The sequence below is a fragment of the Plecotus auritus genome, assembly GCF_963455305.1.
Source record: "Plecotus auritus genome assembly, chromosome: X".
NCBI lineage: Eukaryota > Metazoa > Chordata > Mammalia > Chiroptera > Vespertilionidae > Plecotus > Plecotus auritus.
Genome location: NC_137784.1, coordinates 9,399,993 through 9,421,167, shown reverse-complemented (window position 1 = coordinate 9,421,167; position 21,175 = coordinate 9,399,993). Strand labels below are relative to the sequence as shown.

At 41.7% G+C, this 21,175-nt stretch overlaps 1 protein-coding gene across 6 annotated transcripts in view; it reads left to right on the top strand.

Moving 5' to 3' along the window:
* Window positions 1-21,175, top strand: part of CTPS2 (CTP synthase 2) — a 130,700-nt gene that overhangs the window by 101,087 nt on the left and 8,438 nt on the right. For 5 of the 6 annotated variants that reach the window (XM_080651917.1, XM_080651914.1, XM_080651915.1 and 2 more), the window contains exons 15-17: window positions 2,639-2,694; window positions 5,969-6,065; window positions 11,997-12,141. In XM_080651917.1, the coding sequence (XP_080508043.1) occupies window positions 2,639-2,694; window positions 5,969-6,065; window positions 11,997-12,141 (298 nt within the window). The remainder of the gene's footprint in view (window positions 1-2,638; window positions 2,695-5,968; window positions 6,066-11,996; window positions 12,142-21,175) is intronic. The other variant, XR_013959718.1, reaches the window with a different exon arrangement.

Below are 21,175 nucleotides of genomic sequence, written 5' to 3'. Positions count from 1 at the left end.
CCTATCTCGTCTGTTATCTTGTAGAGCTTCTGGTCTAGCTTCTGTTTGATTTCATAGTCTAGAGATAACAATAGCAATCTCATGGTTCACTTACTGTTCTAGCAATTCACATATTTTGATTTATTTAATCCTTCTTACAGCCTTATAAATTAGAGACTATCATAGTCCCCATTTTACAGTTGAGGAAGCTGAGGCAGAGAGGCGAAGTAAACTTACCCAAGCCACACAGCCACTAAATAAATGGTGTAGTGGAATTTAAAGCTCGGCAGTCTGGCTCCAGAGCCACTCTACGTCCTCCTTCTTTTTTTTTTTTTTTTTTTTTTAAATATGTTTTTTATTGATATTTTACAGAGAGGAAGGGAGAGGGATAGAGAGCCAGAAACATCGATGAGAGAGAAACATCGATCAGCTGCCTCCTGCACACCTCCCACTGGGGAGGTGCCCGCAACCAAGGCACATGCCCTCGACCGGAATCGAACCCGGGACCCCTCAGTCCGCAGGCCGACGCTCTATCCACTGAGCCAAACCGGTTTCAGCTCTACGTCCTCCTTCTTCCTGTTACCTGAGATATATTAGCAAACACAAAGTTTCCCTTAAGCCTGGCAGCAGGCGTAGGCCAGTTTCAAAGTTCACATGATATCCTGCTAGTCCCAATGACTTGACATGTAATTCCTTATATCTTAATTTGTAGATTTTTGCCATTTTCTTCACCATCTCTGTTAATATTGGCAGGCTCTGTCATTGAATTTGCTAAGTCATAAGTTGTAATGAAGGAAACGGAAGAGATTTTGAACTATAGGAGAAAAAGGTCAATCACAAAGTCAGAGGTCATAAGGAATCCTCTCAAAATTAGGTCCAAATCTTTCAGCTGCTTTTTCCTGTAACTTCACAATGATAGATATGTTTCCATTTTTCCAGCTGGGCATTACCATGCTATTATTTTCCATTTTTCCTTTCATTTTTATGAACTGATAGTTCGAGTACCAAGGCTCTATCTTGAATGACCCCCCCCTTTCCATGGCATGCTGTAGTTCTCTCAAAGGAGCTCCCTGCCTCCACTATTCCTGTGTTTTTTTTCTAAAACGCTTACCTAAATACTCACTGCCATTAACATCATCACCAGAGAGTTCAGTGTATATGGATAGAATTGCAAATAGAAGTTCAGTCACAGTAACTGATCATACGGAGTCATATGAGAATACAACCAATTTGCATTTTCTTCAGCTGAGTCGAAATTGCACACATCCTGTTCCACACTTCATGACATCTGGGAGAGTGTGATGATCCCCTGCCTGTTTAACTGAGCACTGCTCCCAGGTCTGTTGGGCTTTGACGATGCGTTCCAGCTCTGTTGGCAGGTCTTCTCGTCTCTTGGCTGTGTGCCTGGGGCCTGCATCATGAGGGCTGGCACTGAGGAAATCATAGTTGGCACCTCCGACTGTTTCAGTGCTATAACCCACTTGGCGCTTGGGCCGTCCTGCTTCTCCACCTGCCCCAGTGGGGCCTGTTCCTGAGAGGTGTCTGGTGATGGACCCCACTCCTATCCACCTGACACTGTGGTCACTTATCATCATGCCCATTGCCAAATAGTTCATGCCCAAGATGCTGCCCTGGGCTGCAGCACTTGCAACGACAGTGGCATGTTTAATAAGAAGCTCCACATGTGATTCTCAGCCACGCACTCCTGATTAAGAACCTTGATATAGCCTGGCCAGGTGGCTCAGTGGTTGAGCGTTGACCTATGAACCAAGAGGTCACAGTTCGATTCCTGCTCAGGGTGTATGTCCGGGTTGCAGGCTCCATCCCCAATGGGGGGCTTGCAGGAGGCAGCCCATCGTTGATTCTCTCTAATCATTGATATTTCTATCTCCCTGTCCCTTCCTCTCTGAAATCAATAAACACATTTAAAAAAAAAAAGAACCTTGGTATAGACATGCTTGTTTAATCCAGCAGTCCTCTATTCCTGTTGCTCAGCTTGTTTCCAGTTGTTCTTTGTTAAATAACAGGAGTGAGCATATTCATGTTTAAATCTCTGTCCTCATTTCTATTTTCTGGGGTAAATTCTTAGAGGTCAAATTTTAGACTCAAAGTACAGGCATATTTTTAAGGTGGGATGTAAAGCGTTGTCGCTAGTACTGTGTGAAAATGTGTAGTGGAGAAAGCATTGGGCCAGGTGGGAGGAGGCCTGGGCTCAAGGCCGCACTGTGCTGCCAGCAGGGCAGAGCTTTGGGCAAGTTTTTTGGTTTCGTTTCTCTTCCTTTGGTTTCATTTTCTTCTTTTGTAAAATGATCCCCGTTATGAATCTGCACAGAAGCGATAGTCTGGATGTTACTTGGTCTCTCAGTCTTGCAGGTAAGTGTATAAAAGGAGGGAACATCTGCTGGAGTCCGCAGGGGACTGGCGTAACAGCAGGCTTCCCCTTATGCAATGTGATGGCTTACTTGAGAATTGCTTCTGGGTTTCAAAGAAGTGATTGCTGTCCTGTATTATAAGAGAAGAAAATCTAGATTACTATTTGAAATCTAGTTCATTTTTAGGCCTCTGATAGAGATTAAAGAGACTTCCCCCAAACATATGCCATGGGTGTGGTTCCAAAGCTGATGACTCCAATATTAATTTCACTCTCGTATTGTTACAGGGAAACTTTATGGTGATGTTCCTTTTATAGAAGAAAGACACAGACATCGGTATGAGGTACGCTTTCACACTGAATTACTGTGGAATATAGATGCTTAGTGTGAGGAACCCCAGTGATTACAAATGGGCCTCTGAAAAAGGATCAAGGAGATGGAGTCCATGGGTCATGTGGGGGTAGAGTAGATACCAGAACAAGCCCAGGGCTCTGTTTTGAGGGAGGACTGGTGGGAATGGATGCTGAGTAGGCTACCAATAGTGGAAAATAATTTGCTGAATGTGGGCCATTTTTGGTCTTATTTCCATTGGGAACTGGCCTAACTGGTGGGACAAAAAACTATTGATCTGCTTTGCCTAAGTGGTGGCTAGAAGGTACAAGAGCTACTATGTATACAATAGCGTGGCCATTAATTTCTTCATATTTATTTTGCATCTGATGTGCACTGGAGATGAAAGGGGCAAAGACACACTTGTTCTCCCTCCTGTTGGGGAGCTTACATTCTAATTGGAGAAGACAAAATATCAGATAACAAATAAGAAGAATTACACATTAAATCATATATCAGACAAGGTACTTGTATCTAGAATATATAAATAATTCTTACAATTCCATCATAAATAATGGCAGAAGATCTCAATAGAGATTTCTCCAAAAAAGATGTACAGATGGCTAATAAGGAAATGAAAAGATGCTCAACATTGTTTGTCATCTGGGAAATGCAAATCAAAGCCACAGAGATACCACTTCACACCCACTAGGATAGCTATAATCAAAAGATGGATAATAACAAGTGTTGGTGAGGATGTAGAGTAGTTGGAACCCTCATGCATTGTTGGTGGGAATGTAAAATGGTTGAACAACTTTGGAAAAGAGTCTCACAGTTCCTCAAAAGGTTGAACACAAAGAGTTACCATATGACCTAGCAATTATACTTCTATGTAATTAACCAAGAGAAATGGAAACATACATCTACACAAAAACTTGTACACAAATTATTACAGCAGCATTATTCACAGTAGCCAAAAAAGTGGAAACACCCCAAATGTCCATTAACTAATGAACGAAAAATAAAATGTGATGTATTCATACAATGGAATATTATCTATACTAATAAAAGGGTAATATGCAAATTGGTCAGGATGCCCTCACAGTAACAACCGAACAGCAGGATGCATGGAGTGACAAAGCCAGCAGGGGGGTTAGTGAGGGACAACCAAATGACTGAACAGCAGGCTGCGTGGGGCAACCAGGCCGGCAGGGGGGCTAGCGAGGGACGACCAAACGACTGAACAGCAAGCTGTGTGGGGCGACCAGGCTGGCTGGGGGGTTAGCGAGGGACCACCAAACGACCGAACAGCACACTGCATGGGGCGATCAGGCCGGCAGGGGGGGGCAGTGAGGGGTAACCAGGCTGGCAGAGGGGAGCAGTTGGGGGCCACCAGACTGGTAGAGGGGGGGCAGTTGGAGGTGATCAGGCCGGCAGGGGGAGGCAGTTAGGGGTGACCAGGCCAGCAGGGCGACAGTTGGGGGCGACCAGGCCGGCAGGAGGAGCAGTTGGGGGTGACCAGGATGGCAGGGGGGCAGTGAGGGGTGAGTAGGTTGGCAGGGAGGGCAGTTGGGGGCAACCAGGCTGTTGGGGGGGGCAGTTAGGGGTGACCAGGCCGATGGGGGGGTCAGTTGGGGGTGACCAGGCTGGCGGGGGGGGGGGCATTTGGGGGCAACCAGGCCAGCAGGGGGGGCAGTTAGGGGCGATCAGGCTGGCAGGCAGAGGAGGTTAGGGGTGATCAGGCTGGCAGGCAGGTGAGCAGTTAGGAGCTAGTGGTCCCAGATTGTGAGAGTGATGTCCGACTGCTAGTTTAGCCCTTATCCCTGGGATTATTAATCAAACCAGCAGTTGGACATCCCCCAAGGGGTCCCAGATTGGAGAGGGTGCAGGCTGGGCTGAGAGGACTCTCCCTCCACCCCGTGCACAAGTTTTGTGCACCGGGCCTCTAGTTTGACAATAAAAAAAATGTTGATATATACTATAACATACATGAACCTAGAAAACATTATGCTAAGTGAAAAGAAGCCAGTTACAAAAAACCACATACTGTGTAATTCCATTAATATGAAGTGCCCAGAATACACAAATACACTGAGTGGCCAGATTATTATGATCTCTGAATGCATAATAATCTGGCCACTCAGTGTATAAAGAGAAAGAATATAGATTAGTGGTTGCTAGGACTATGGTGAGGGTGATGAGGGGGGGTTGAGGGGTGATGGTTAGAGGGTGCATGGTATATTTTTGGATTGATTGTGGTGTTGGTTGAAACCTATATACTATATATCATTGAGTTGTACACTTTTAAAAATTTAAAATAATTTTATTGATTTGAGAGAGGAAGGGAGAAGGAGAGAGATAGAAACATCAATGATGAGAGAGAATCATTGATCAGCTGCCTCTTGCACACCCCACACTGGGGATCCAGCCCACAACCTGGGCATGTTCCCTGACAGGGAATTGAACCGTGACCTCTTGGTTCATCATTGATGCTCAACCCCTGAGCCATGCCAGCTGGGCAAGTTGTACACTTTTAATGGGTGAATTGTAAGGTATATGAATTATATCTCAATAAAGCAGTTAAAAAAGGGAGAAAAGTTTACAAATTCTGAGAACTAGCCCAATGTGAAAAAACAAAATAAATGCATGTGTGGTTAAGACTGAGAAGGAGAGGTGGGACCCTACTTTGGTTTTAGAGGAGGAAGTGCTTTTTGTGAAGGAGAGGTTGAAAAGTTTGGGGAAAAGCTATGATGAGATGAGTGAGGGAAGGGGCTGTGAGCCAGGTCATCAAGTTGTCATCTATAACCAGTATTTTAGTAGAAAACTTGCTCTAAGCTTATTTTTAGAGCTTTTATGTAACTAAATGTAAATAAAGCATTGGTGTTAGTCACAGGGTAAATAAGATGGTTTCAGTCCTCAAGCAGATTTGTGATTTGGAGAGAGATAGTTAAATTTACACATAACTCATGGCAAGAAGCAAATATGGGGATGGCTATAAATAGCTGGTCTCAAGGTCTCAAATAAAAAATGTCTGTTTCACAGTCCTACTTTCTGAATCTCATCTTTGGGTGAGAGAACGTGGGCCTCCCAAATTTAAGGTCTGTGATTAGACTGCTTCTCAGGTTCACCATGAGTTTAAAAATAGGTTGAATATAGAAATTAACTACTGGTTAGAACATCACTGAAATGGAAAACCCACCCAGTTGATGTAGGCCCTTTTAATAAGCTGATATGTCTGTATTGCTCTGCTGCCCAAAGACATTTAATTTCTTGGTTTTTTTTTCCAGGTGAACCCTACCTTGGTCAACCAATTTGAGCAGAGTGACTTAAATTTTGTAGGTCAGGATGTTGATGGGGAGAGGATGGAAATCATTGAACTGGCAAGTAAGTGGGCTCTTCATTTTTGAATTTTTGTGTTGAGCTAACATCTTTTTCTTTGACCATAGACATATGAAGCTGTAACTTGATACCTATCTTATTTGACCTTTTTCTTTTCCTCTCTCCATTGAAATAAATTTGCAACTAAATAGAAAGTATGCAGCTAAGCATAAAGTATGTGAAAAAACAGACCGCTTGTAATCCTAATCATTTTGGGCCTATTAGTATGAATGCGCCATACAATGATGTATTGTTCTACAAGTTCTATCAGTAGTATGCTTCCTTAGCATCCTTACCCCCTTCTCTTGTTTTCAGCATCTAGGTTAGGCACTTTGGGAAAGGCAGGCAGCCCACTGTTGAGTTGTATTTTTCTTTACTTTCTCCTTTAAGGGAGAATGGCCCAGTGCTGTCTCACTATTGGTGACTGGTATTGACATCTGTTGTGTGTGGGACCTGGCCCCTCATTTCACCTGGTGTCTGCCTTTCCCTATTGCTCATGCTCCATGGTCAAGTGTGGGCCAGTTGCTGCACTCAGACTTATTTTTTTAAATTTATTTATTGGTTCTTTAGAGAGAGAGACATCATTTTGTTGTTCCACTCATTTATGCATTCGTTGGTTGATTCTTGTATGTGCCCTCACTGGGGAATCGAACCCACAACTTTGGCATATTGGGAAGATGCTCTAACCAACTGAGCTACTCGGGCAGGACTGCATTCAGACTTCTTAGTGAGATCAAACATACACAAAGAAATTGGACTTCTGTTGCGGAAGATCACTGAAGAAGTTGCGTGGCTGGGCTGGGGCACTCTTCAGGAGCATAGGCACAAACCATACGTGTGTTATTGACAAGACAGAGGACAGTGTTCTCATTCAAAGCTGCAAGAACAGACAGGGTAAGCTCATGCATACAGCTGGTCCCAGCTCTTTCTCTTGATTTTCTAGCCCAGGGCTTACCAGACTTTGGCTGGTGGGCCAGATTCAGTCTGCTGACTATTTTTGTACAGTTCATGATCTAAGAATGGCTTTTACACTTTTAAATAGTGCCAGGGTTTCTCACCCTCACCACCACTGACATGTGGAACAGGATAATTCTTTGTGGTGGGGGCTGATCTGAGCACTGCTGGATATTTGACAGCATCCCTGGTCTCTACCCACTGGATGCCAGTAGCACCACCTGCCCCACCCTCCAAACTTCGACACCAAAAAACATCTTCAGACATTGCCAAATGTCCCTGAGGGGCACATTTGCCCCTGGTTGGGAACCACTGTTTCGGATCATCAGGTTTGAAATTGGATTTATTTAGCTCCCTTGCCTCTTCATACCCCCAACTTGTAATTGGTTCTCAAGTCCTGTAGATTCCATCTCTGGAAAGATCTCTTTTGGTTGTGATTGTATTCTCATCCCTACCACCCTAGTCCTAGGTTGTGATGACTCCTAGCAAGGACAGAGCTCTGGCTGTGCAACGTATGTGACACTAATTTGTTGTATAAACCACTCTCACTTATTGAATGCTTAGTATGCACAGGATACTCTAAAAAATGGTAGCATAATTTTCTAGAACCTACCTTTTCACCTATATCCTTTAGGCTACAGATAACCTAGACTACTTACTCTTCTAACTTTCCTACTTCTTTTTCTATCTTAGCCTATGTCACTATCCTTTGTTTCAAATTCCTTTGTCCCTTGCCTTTTCTGTCTCTAATCTGTTAAGGTACTTCAGGAGTCCCCAGGAGGTAGGAGAGTTGAAGTTGGAAAAGGCGTTTTTGAACTTAATAGTATGTTGCCTGTATCCTGAAAGAAGGAAAGCAATGGACATTAAGTGTGCACTCCTAGATGCTTCTCACTAGACCCCCCTCCCCCCCCAAGGACTCTGAATGTCTTATGTAAATTACAAGGCTAATGATGTTATTCCCACCTTGCAGAGAAGGAGACTCTGTGTGCAAAGTAAAGTAAACTGCCCAGGGCCATCCAGCTAGTACCTGGCCAGGTTATTGATTCCTTCTGCCACCACTCCTGTGGGATTTTATTGTTCCTTCGTTTTCATTGGACATTCCATTTAAGATTATCAATCCATGTTTTGAATTAGAATATGAGAATTTATTTCCCATAGTCTTTCTAATGGGAATGCCCATCGTTTAGAATTTATATAGTGTGGATCACTGGCACGTATGTGAGAGGCCAGAGACTTTCTTAAACAGATTACTATTTGTTAAATATTTATTCTCTGTTAATTCTCCTGGTTCTCATTATTTTCAGCAAATATTAGAAGTCTCTTTCACCACAAAGTTTTAGATTTCCATTGACACTTGCAAATTTCATGTGGGTTGCAAAGGAAATGAGAGTTGCTGTAAAACCTTGCAACTTTTAAAAGCTGACCACAGGGAATTGATTTTATTATGGAAAATTCTCCAGAAGATTTGGATCTTAGCTACTTCTTAGAAGCATACCCACGAATCTCTATATTACTAAAGCAATTCTAAAAGGAACAACAAAGCTTGAGATTAGTACAATGTCAGAATTTGGTTCAAAGCAATTAAGAGCATTATTTAAAAGATACTTTGACTGATAGAACATCACCAAAATAAAAATTTTATAGTCTCCTTCCTCATATTAGCATAGGGGATTTTTTGGATAAAGTGATTCAGAGCAATGATCCATTCATTTAAATATTCTGGCCCTGGCCGGTTTGGCTCAGTGGATAGAGTGTCAGCCTGCGGACTCAAGGGTCCCGGGTTCAATTCCGGTCAAGGGCATGTACCTTGGTTGCGGGGACATCCCCAGTGGGGGGTGTGCAGGAGGCAGCTGATTGATGTTTCTCTCTCATCGGTGTTTCTAACTCTCTCTCCCTCTCCCTTCCTCTCTGTAAAAAATCAATGAAATATATATTTAAAAAAAAATATTCTGTCCCTGACTCTGACATGATCCATTATTCAGCTTCTGTCTGTAATGGTACAAAAACACAATTACTGTCTGCTTCTTTCAACGATATCACTAGATGCTGTGCTGTAAGATTCATTGCATCTTAAATTTAAAGCTACATTGCTTAGTTTCTTTTCTAAGTGTAAATGATTTCTCTTCTACTTTTCTTGAGGGGACACATTCCTGAGAGAAGGTGGCATTTCCCTCACCAAACTTTCATTCCCTAGTGTCCCTCTAATTTAAGGAGGTTTCTTCTTAGATGTGATGTAGAGCAAGTATGTCAAACTCAAAGGCCAACATGGGCCAAATAAACAAGGTTTAAGTTTACGTGGGCTGCAAAAAAAAACCAAAAGCTTCAATTTTCATAGAAACGTAGGTTTATTTCGATAGAGACATGCTGAATACAAAGGGCTGAAATAAATAAGTCATCGTTAACATAAAATAATAGAATATTTTAATAAAAATTAATATTTTTTCTTGAACAGTAACTTACCAGACACTGAATAACTACACAAATTAATAAGCGTAATGCAAATAAACCTATTTTTTTTGTTCTCTGAAAGCGAAATATTTCCTGTTGTGTACCCCAAAAACAAGTCAGTCCAAGACTAATGACGTGGCCATTGGCTGCTAAAATATTCACTGCTAGTATTAGTGGAGAGAAATGGTGTGCCTGCGCGTAAGGGAAAGGAATGCAGCACGATTCTAGTAATCAGTCATTAGCAAACATTGTAGTTCTTTATTAATAATTATGTATAATAGGATATTATAAAAATTAAGTTACGAAATTTTTATTTAAACGTTTCTTATATACTGTTATATTGGCTGGGCCACAAAAATATGCGTTGTGGGCCACATGCAGCCCACAGGCCGTGAATTTGACATGCTTGATGTAGAGGATTTCTACACTGAATTTTTGTAGACTCAGAGCTGTGCAATAGAACTTGCTGCAATGATACAGTGTTCTGCCCTGTTCAGTATGGTAGCCATATGTAGCTATTGAGTATTGAAACATGCTCAATTAATTTGAATAAATTAAAATAGCTATGTGTGGCTAGAGGCTACCATTTTGTAGAGCAAAGCTTTAAATAACCTTAGAAGAGTGGACATTTGCGATCAATCATCATGTCCTCACTACTCTACAGTAGCTTTGGGACTCTAATGGCAAATGATGGGGATTTGTGATTTTGAATTACATACTTGATTTTTAGATCATTTGATAAAGCATCTCTCTGAAAGCTTTAAAGTTGTATTTGCTTTTCCTATAAAACTTGTTTTATCATAGATAGATAGATAAATATAGATATATAGAGATATATAACTCAGTATCAATTTAAATTATTTTTAAAGTAGGGAATAGAGCACACTGACCATGCTCTAGGCCAGTGGTCGGCAAACTCATTAGGCGCAGGGGTCCTCAAACTTTTAAAATGGGGCTAGTTCACTGTCCCTCAGACCGTTGGAGGGCCGGACTATAGTTTAAAAAATAAACTACGAACAAATCCCTATGCGCACTGCGGGCCCGGGACAAGTCGGCTGCTAAGCAGGACAGGCAGCGGCACCCGGCTGGCCGGATAAATGTCCTCGGCGGGCCGCATGTGGCCCGCGGGCCGTAGTTTGAGGACCCCTGGAACAGAGCCAAATATCAACAGTACAACGAGTGAAATTTCTTTTGAGAGCCAAATTTTTTAAACTTAAACTTCTTCTAACGCCACTTCTTCAAAATAGACTCGCCCAGGCCGTGGTATTTTGTGGAAGAGCCACACTCAAGGGGCCAAAGAGCCACATGTGGCTCGCGAGCCGCAATTTGCCGACCACTGCTCTATGCTATAATAATCATGGGATTAAAGAGTTGCTGAATCTCTAATTAGGAGTTTATCCCTAATATGGGAAAAACATAGTTTTTTGAGAGTTCCAATTGGGAAGAGGAATTTTTAATCCTATAAAATTTCTACCCAGATTTGGAAATGTTGCCCGTTTAATTCTTATTACAAAACGGGATTCCTGTTAAAAGTAGTGGGGGAAAGCTACTTTTCTATTCTTATTACATCTAGGAGAACTTGAATTGCTTCTTACAATCCTCAATATGAAAATCACTTAATTTCCTACCCTGGTAATGTAAGTAATATATGCTTATTGTAAAGCTTCACACGATACAGAAAAGTATAAAGAAGAAAAAAAAATCTTAAACTTTTGTCACCTTGAGCCATAACCACCATTAACATGTTTGAAAGGCCATCCTTTTATCACTCAAAGACCATTCATCACAAGGGATAAGTTGGCATAGACTGAAATATGAGTTCAGTTTCATGGTGCTATCTATGATTAATACCCAACTTAAAACTGTGACTAGAAAAGCAGTTGTACTTGCTGCATTCCCAAGGGACCCTTACCTTCGTAAAGGAGATCTTGTAGAAAATGGCCTGAAGCCATCTAAGAGAAAGAATGTCCTACAGTTAGCCTAAAGGGTGAAGGGTACCATGGAAATGAGCACAATGTAAGTCTATGAAGGACCTTCAAAAGCAGGCAGATTGCCCGGCTGGCGTGGCTCAGCGGTTGAATCAGAAGGTCACGGTTTGATTCCCGGTCAGGGCACATGCCCGGGTTGTAGGCTTGATGATCCCCAGTGTGGCCATTGATCAATGATTCTCTCTCATCAATGAGGTGTCTCTCTCTCTCTCTCCCCCCCGCTTCCTCTCTGAAATCAATAAAAATTTACGTTTTTTTAAAAAAGCAGGCAGATTTTGGGAAAGCAGAATTCATCTTGCCATTCAAAAATTTTTGCTTAACATTGCTTATTCTAATACCACCTTCTACAAATAAAATGTTGGATTTCTTATCGCGTGAGATGTGTTTTGTAATTTGAAATTCTACTGGGAAGATGGACTGTGAAAATAACTGGCTATGATGATAAGTTAAATAATCATCTCATCATTGAATGAGTTTCTGATTCAAAGATAAGACCTTTAAAGTATTTCTCGTGTTTGCTTCAATCACATGATTGTTCTCATTTCAGATCACCCCTATTTTGTTGGTGTCCAATTCCATCCTGAGTTTTCTTCTAGGCCGATGAAGCCTTCCCCTCCATACCTGGGACTATTACTTGCAGCAACTGGGAACCTGAATGCCTACCTACAACAGGGATGCAAACTGTCCTCCAGGTAACCAGCTTAACAATGACCCAAGATGCAGTTATCAACACTCTAGGTTTCTCATAAACTTTTAAAAAATATGTTTTTATTGATTTCAAAGAGAGGAAGGGAGAGAGGGAGAGAGAGATAGAAACATCTATGAAAGAGATACATTGATTGGCTGTCTCTTGCACACCCCACAACGGGGAGTGAGCTGCAACGTGAGCATGTTCCCTGACTGGGAATTGAACTGGTGACCTCTTGGTTCATGGGTCGCGATGCTTAACACCTGAGCTTACACCAGCTAGGCTGATTTCTTTTTAAAGTGAAGGAACCAAGAGGTCGCAGGTTCGATTCCTGGTCAGGGCACATGCCTGGGTGGTGGGCTCGATTCTCCATCCCCAGTGGGAGATGTGCAGGAGGCAGCCAATCAATGATTCTCTCTCAGCACTGATATTTCTATTTCTCTATCCCTCTCTCTCTTAAAAATCAATAAAAACATTAAAAAATAATAATAAAGTGAAGAATTGTTTTTTCCTTCTTAATAATTGTGACTTTTTCTCTTTTTATTAATGATCTAATCATATCTACAATAGTTTTCCAAATTATGCTAATTCTGGGGCATTATTTTAGACATTTTTGTCATTTTGATAAGTGAAAAATAGGATTTTTTGTGTGGATTCTGATTAATAAATATATATAAGTATGTTATTGGCTCTTTGTTTTATAAATTATCTGTTCATATCCTTCCCCCTACTTTTCCTTTTGCTATTATATCTTTTTTCTTAAAGATTAGCAAGCTCTTTATATATAAAGGACATTAATCCTTTGTTAGGTTGCAAATACTTTTTCAAAGTGATTTTGTTTTCTTCTGAGTTGTCAATGGTAGTTTTTATTTTCCTTAAAGAGTTTTAAATAAGGAATTTATTTAAATAAGTTCTTATTTATGCATAGATTTCTTATTTATGTAGTCAAATCTTTTATGAATTCTGTTTTTAGTGTGAGTGTGTAAAGTCTTTTCTTATCAAAAGATTATATAAATAATATCCCATTTTTTCCACTAGCACTTTTGTGGTTTTTATTTTAAATGAAGTTTAAATCTCTAATCTATATGAACTTTATGTTTGGTATAGTGTGTGAGGTAGGGATCTGGCTCCCTCCCACCCCCTAACCCCAACTGTTAGTAAGTTGAGTAATTTAGATTTGTTACGGGGATTTTTTGTTTTGTAATGATTTTACCTCTTATTTCTGAACCCTTACAACCCTTTTCATCATAGCATTATTGTAAATCAAGCCTACTCCCATTATTGTTTAACAATTTAAAAAAGGTATTTTGCTGCTCTTCCAGATTAACTGTAGAATGATTTTTGAAATCAGGTTTGAGTAAAGTAATCCATTGTAGATTTTCATTAAAATTTCTTTAGTTTGGTGGGAATTCATATTTTACATTTTCTCATCCAAGAATATTATCTATACTAATAAAAGAGTAATATGCTAATTAGACCAGGAGACCTTCTGGAGACCTTCCAGGCGTCCTTCTGGACAAAGCCATGGTGGCTGGGCCGAGGCAGAGGCAGTTAGGAACCATCAGGCCAGCAGGGGAGAGCAATTAGGGGGATCAGGCCAGCAGAGGAGGGCAGTTGGGGGCAAGATCAGGCCGGCAGGGGAGGGCAGTTGGGGGCAAGATCAGGCCGGCAGGGGAGGGCAGTTGGGGGCGATCAGGCTGGCAGGCGAAGGTGGTTAGGGGCAATCAGGTCGGTAGGTGAAGGTGGTTAGGGGCAATCAGGCAGGCAGGCAGAGTGGTTAGGGGCGATCAGGCAGGCAGGTGAGTGGTTAGGAGCCAGTGGTCCTGGATTGTGAGAGGGATGTCCAACTGTGGGATCGGGCCTAAACCAGCAGTTGGACATCCCCCGAGGGGTCCTGGATTGGAGAGAGTGCAGGCTGGGCTGAGGGACCCCCCCACCGTGCACGAATTTCATGCAGTGGGCCTCTAGTATATAATAACTTTAAAAGTGGAAGGAACTAGCCACAATTATAGACTATACCTAAGTTAGTATCATAACTAGGGTTAGTACCATAATAATTGGATATGTATTATTTAGAAGATTACCAGTGCTGACCCTCATTCTAGCAAACAACCCTTGTGATATTGCAATTGAGGACTGCTGGGATTGGTGCACGGTGTGTAAGCGTGTGCTTGTGTTATGCAAGCTGCTTATTTGCCACATTACCTGCTAGGGGATGCTCACAGTTCCTTAGCATTTCCTTTAACTGGGAGTTCATATGGGAGCAGGCTTTATATATTTTGCATGTCAGGCATCTTACTGAATTAATGATCACTCCTTGCATTCTTGAACCAGTGCACTCATTTTCATGCTGTGCCTTATGGAGCTGGAGTCTGGCCAGCTGTGAAGAGCAGACTGAGGGGCCCCAGGCTCTTCCCTGCTCCAGCCAAACAGCTCCACTTTATCTGGCTCATGTAGCATGGTTCAGCATGAGATTTCATGCAAAGATGAACTTCCTGTGTTCTGAGGCTGCATGGCTCATGCAGCAGATTGGAGGTTTCAGTGTGTTCCCATGTTGGATGTGTGCTGTGGCCCTTCTCAGCCACTTTATTGTCTCCACTAGAGGCCTGGTGCATGTAGGGTCCCTAGGCCTGGCCGGCAATCAGGACTAATCGGGGCCTTCCAGCTGTCGGCCGGGGTCTCCCTTCCCAGGCTGCCGGCTGGGGCTTTCCTTCATTCCACGCCACCCCCTGGTGGTCAGCACATGTCATAGCGAGCGATTGAACTCCTGGTCGAACTCCCGAGGGGACAATTTGCAATTTGCATATTAGGCATATATATATAATAGATTATTTCAGTGATCATATGTGAAAGGAGGGTGACAATGGAGCAAATTAGATGGCTGGGAGAACTAACACATAACTCAACATAACTATCTGGTTGTTTGCAAACATCAACTAATATGCAAATGATATCTGGGTATGTGGCCTACCCACATGTGTGCTGGATGGCCTGCTGATTCTCGCATGGGGCTGGTGGTTTCTGGGTAAAGCTTACTGGTAGTTTCTGAAAAAAGTGACTGCTTGCTAGTGACTCCTGAGCAAGACACAGTATGTCTCAGAGAGAAGGAAAATCCTCCTAACAAAACTCTGATGCTGATACTGGTATTACAACATACCAGCAGACTTCCATGGTTGGCAGAGAATTCCTATGTATTAGCCACACACTGGTGCTTCCTTAAGAGCAGCCAGCATCTTTTTTATCTCTGTCTCCCCGGCTCCCTGGCACACAGGTTTGTTTGTTTTTAATACCCATTAAAGTAATAAATGTGATAGTAGGGAGAATGGATATAGTCTATTCTAATCATGACACCTTGCAGGGAGGTTTCCAACTAAGAATGGTGAATTAATCTAGTGACAGATACCAGGATTCCAGAGGAACTTTGCACTTCAACTCCTCTCTGCCCACCTCCATGGCGTTAGTGAGCATTGAAAAGCAAATGATGGCTTTGATGGCCAGGCTCTAATGTGAGCTGAATTGAGACTATATTTCTGTCAAACAAGATTACTGTCGGTTATCAATCCTAAACAAATGTGACAAGGAATATGAACTCTAGAATAATGACTTCCTTTCCCAGAAATTGGCTCATGATATTTAACTGACACCTGTGCAGCCTACATCTTTAAAACACAGAATGTGAAAATCCTTGGTTTTGAGCAAGTCCACCTGAGCTGTAACCCCAGCATTCTGCCTTGTGGGGAACCTTTATCTTTTAGTACCTGGTAAGTTGCAGTAAAATAGCATTTTGGGCCCTAGCCGGTTTGGCTCATGGATAGAGCGTTGGCCTGCAGACCGAAGGGTCCCAGGTTTGATTTTGGTCATGGGCACATGCCTGGGTTGCGGGCTTGATTCCCAGTGCGGGGCGTGCAGGAGGCAGCCGATCAATGATTCGCTCTCATCATTGATGTTTCTACTAGTATCCATCTCTTCCTCTCTGAAATCAATAAAAAATATTTAAAAAAGAATATAATTTTGGCATCTAGAGCTGGTGAGCTAAATTCTCAGCTGCTCCACTATGTATAGAATGATAGCAATTATGAAGACTATTCCACCTTGTTTTAGACTTTAGTGGTTGTTCAAGATGCATAACAGTTCTAGGATAGTATTTTTTAGGTTTTTTAAAGCTAAACAAAACTTATATGAAAAATCAAACTAAGGGTCTTGTTTTTCGGGGTCCCCCAAGACCACCCATACATTCGATGATTCACTAGAAGGAATCAGAATATAGTTGTACCCACAGCTAAAATTTATTACAGTGACGGAATAGGCATACACAGCTGGATCAGTAAAAGAAAAAAGTATAAGTGAAGTATGGAGAAATCTGTTTGTAGGTTTACTTTTTTTTTAATCCTCACCTGAGGATATTTTTTCCATTGATTTTTAGAGAGAGTGGAAGGGAGAGGGAGAGACAGAGAGAAACACCAATGTGAGAGAGACACATCAATTGGTTGCCTCCCACATGCCCCTGACCAGGGCTGGGAGCCTGCAACCGAGGTATGTGCCCTTGACCGGAATCGAACCTGGGACCCTTCAGTTTGCAGACCGATGCTCTATCCACTGAGCCAAACCGGCCAAGGCTGTTTGCAGGTTTTCTATGCTCTCTCTCTTCTGTGAGAAGTCACACAAAACTCACTCTCCCTCTGTCAATAAAAAGGCAGCAACATGTGTGATGTGTATGCCCAGAGAAACCCATTTGAGACTCAGAGTTTAGGGTTTTTACTGGGGGCTGGTTACACAGGCTTTTTCTTTCTAGCAACCACTCAAATTCCAGACTCTGAAAAGGAAAGCAAATATTTACCATAAACCACATTGTTGATATAGACAGCGTAGGCCCAGTAAAATGACCTTATTAATTTGTAATGGAGAAAACAATTTCCCAAGTTCCCCTGCAAGCAGACCCTTCTAGAGATAGCAGCCTCAGGCCTGCTGTGTTAACTCTTTGGCACAAATCTAATAAACCATTTTTAGAATAAATAAATCCAATGGGAAATTATGGTCCATTAAAGAAATCTTTATAATTCTTTGCTGATATCCCTCCCCTGGTGTTGAAACAATTTGTCCCATGTATGAAATGTAACCACAAATTTTCATGGTCTTGCTGGCGTGTGATGTACTGGAATGAGACTATTTCATGTAATTGTTTTTTTTTTTTTAATATATCTTTATTGATTTCAGAGAGGTAGGGAGAGGGAGAGAGAGATAGAAACATCAATGATAAGAGAGAATCATGGATCGACTGCATCCTGCACGCCCCACACAGGGGATTGAGCTCACAATGGGCCCTGACCAGGAATTGAACCATGACCTCCTGGTTCATAGGTCGACGCTCAACCACAGAGCCACGCCAGCTGGGCTATTTCATATAATTGTAAGAAAAAATTTTTAGGAGACATATTAAATGTACAGGTTGTGGCAAAAGTAGGTTTACAGTTGTGAGTATGTGAAACAGTTTATGCTTGTATTATTATTTATTAACTAGAGGCCCGGTGCACGAAAATTTGTGCACTTGTTGGGGGGAGGGGGTCCCTCAGCCCAGCCTGTACCCTTTCGCAGTTCAGGAGCCCTCGCTCCATACAGCCCGCTTGCTTGCTGCTTCTTACGGCTCGGCTCGCTACTCCTTAGCGCTGCCTCGAGAGAGGCTCCTGCCACCGTCGCTGTGCTTGCCCGGCTTCTGGCTGAGTGGCGCTCCCCCTGGGGGAGCACACTGACACCAGGGGGCAGCTCCTGCATTGAGCGTCTGCCCCCTGGTGGTCAGTACACGTCATAGTGACTGGTCGTTCTGCTGTTTGGTTGATTTGCATATTACCCTTTTATTATTATAGATTGTATTATTTTCCATATGAACAATGGTAAACTTACTTTTGCCCCACCATGTAATATACAAAGATGCTTATAATTGTGAGTTTTTTAGTATCTAGAAATGAGAACTGAATCTCTGTCTAGAATTCCATTTTAAGTAACTGGGAACAGAAGAGGGATCAGAGGCTATAGTTCATAGGTTGTTTTTGAGCACATATGTTCTCTGGGGCTGCGCTGCAAGGCTCTTAGACACAATCACTACACACCAAGTTAGGAACAACTTCCAAGTTTTATAATGCTGGCATTTATTATGCCCATTTGTCAGGTCTGAGTAAACCTCTCTTGCTTAGATGGTACTCATTCTATGTTGGAAAGCAAGAACTTAAATGGGGTTCAGTCTGCAGTTCACAGAAACACAGCTCTTTGGGGAAAATGTTTTTAAAGTATAAAATTGAAATCTTAAGACTTGAGTAGCATTTTATCCTAAATCTTAGGATCTTGGATTCCATGTCTCCACCCAACCTATACTCTCTCCTGTGCAGAGAAATCTTTTTGTGGTGAATCAGGAGGGAAGTTACTTAGTGATTCACTGTATTTGCTTAAAACAAACTCAAAAGTTGAAACTACTTTATAGCCAGCGGGTCCTCAAAGGAAGTACATACCTGGAGCCAGTTCCATTTCCCGATCTCTTGCATGCTTCTAGGATCTAAGTTCATTCTCTCCTTAGTGCTTACCCTTCCCTTTCTACTTTTAACTTTGAATCCTGGCAGCAGTCAAGGGGCGAAGGCACCCATTTCATTCACCATTGTGTCTGGTGCTTCTTTGGTGACTGTATGGGTTTTCCTTTTAAGTGACATGCTGGCTTCCAGCCTGGGAAGACTTTGTTTTGTGTTGACTTCTAGATGTAGCATTACAGAAAATTTGGAAAATAAAAAAAGGACTAATAAACCCACTAGCTTAACATAGTGACTGTATTCATTTTTAAAAAATATATATTTCATTGATTTTTTTACAGAAAGAAAGGGAGAGGTAGAGAGAGAAACATCGATGAGAGAGAAACATCAATCAGCTGCCTCCTGTACACCCCCTACTGGGGATGTGCCCACAACCAAAGTACATGCCCTTGACCGGAATCGAACCTGGGACCCTTGAGTCCACAGGCCGACGCTCTATCCACTGAGCCAAACTGGCTAGGGCTGTATTCATTTTTTAGTATTCCTAGTCTTTATTCTGTATCCACATATTACTCTTTTAATGGTTACAGTCATAAAAGTGAGTGTATATATACTTTGTTCTTCAACTCTTTTATTTTGAAAACCTTCAAACTTATAGGAAAGATGAATGAATAGTATATGAACAGTTGTATACCTTTCACTTAGATTTGTCAATTGGTGCCACTTGACCACATTTGCTTTTCTCTCTCTGTGTATAAACTTTTTTCTGAACCACTTTTATTAAGTTGCAAAACATCATAGCACTTTACCCCTAAATAATTTATCACACATTTCCTAAAATTAAAGACATTTTCTCACATAACTGCATTATCATACCTGAGAAAATTAACATTAATTCAAAGGTATAATTTTTTTCTTTTTAATATATTTTTATTGATTTCAGAGAAGAAGGGAAGGGAGAGGGAATAGAAACATCAATGACAAGAGAGAATCACTGATCCGCTGTCTCCTGCATGACCCCCACTGGGGATTGGGCCCACAACCCGAGTATGTGCCCTGGCCGGGAACCGAACCGAGACCTCCTGGTTCATGGGTTGAAGCTCAAGCACCGAGCCATGCCAGCCGGGCTCAGTAGCATCATTTAATATCCAGTCCATAGTTAAATTTCTCCACATGTCCCCAAGCATTTTTTTTTTTTTAGCTTTTGTAAAAATAAAAATGTAATCAATGATCTATTCAAGGTTCATTTGGTTATTGTGTGGAGAAAGAAACTTTCCTCTACCCTTCGAGGTTCCTTCAGCTGGTCTAATAAGTATATCGACATGAGGCTGGTTAATGAGAGAAAATAACAAAATTTAATTACATATATACTTATGGGAGCCCCACATACTTGAGAGAGTCAGAGACAACACGTACATGAGGCATTCAGATACAGAAAGGGAAAATGCGTGTACATGACATTCTGTACTAGGGATGAGGTAAGGCACCTGGGACTTCAGAGAAAAATGAGGTCATTACAAGGTGATAAGAAGACCATTTAGTAATTAGTAGTTTACTTTGCCCTACAAATAGGTTATAAAAGTTATTTCTGATGATAACTTACTATGGGCAAGGGCCCTAATTTAAATTCTTTAAGAGAGAGATAAAAGTTTCTCATGAGCCTGCAGGGTCTCTGTTACTTTCAGCTTAAAAGAATCCATATACCAGCCCTAGCTGGTTTGGCTCAGTGGATAGAGCATCAGCCTGTAGACTGAAGGGTCCCAGGTTCGATTACGGTCAAGGGCACATGCCTGGGTTGTGAGCTCGATCCCCAGTGTGGGGCGTGCAGGAGGCAGCTGATTAATGATTCTCTGATTAATGATTCTCATCATTGATATTTCAATCTCTCTTTCCCTTTCCCTTCCTCTCTGAAAACAATAAAAATATATTTAAAAAAGAAAAAAGAATCCACATACCACAGAGGTATATTTTGGTGTGACCTGTTCTGAACCTCTACATTATGTTTTCTTAGTTTCTTTTAATCTGGATAAATCACCCTGTTTTGTTTTAGTTTTTCATAACATTGACTTTTTTCTTTGTTAATTTCACCCATCCACTCACCCACCATCAGCTTGTTCTCTGTATCTATGGGTCTGTTTCTGTTTTGTTTTGTTTATTCATTTGTCTTGTTTTTCTAAAGTCCACATATAAGTGATATTATAGGGTATTTGTCTTTCTCTGTCTGACTTATTTTACTTGGTATAAGGTCTATCCATGTTTTCACAAATGTCAAGATCTCATTCTTTTTATTGTTGAATATATATTCCATGGCTTTTTGTTGTTGTTGTTGTTGTTAATCCTCACCCGAGGGAAGGGGGGGGGGGAGAAAGAGAGAAACATTAATGTGAGAGAGACACATTGATTGGTTGCCTCCCGAATGCGCCATAACCAGGGCTGGGAATGGAACCTGCAGCTCTTCAGTGTGCAGGCTGACACTCTAACCACTGAGCGCACTGGTCAGAGCAACATTGACTTTTACAAAGAGTC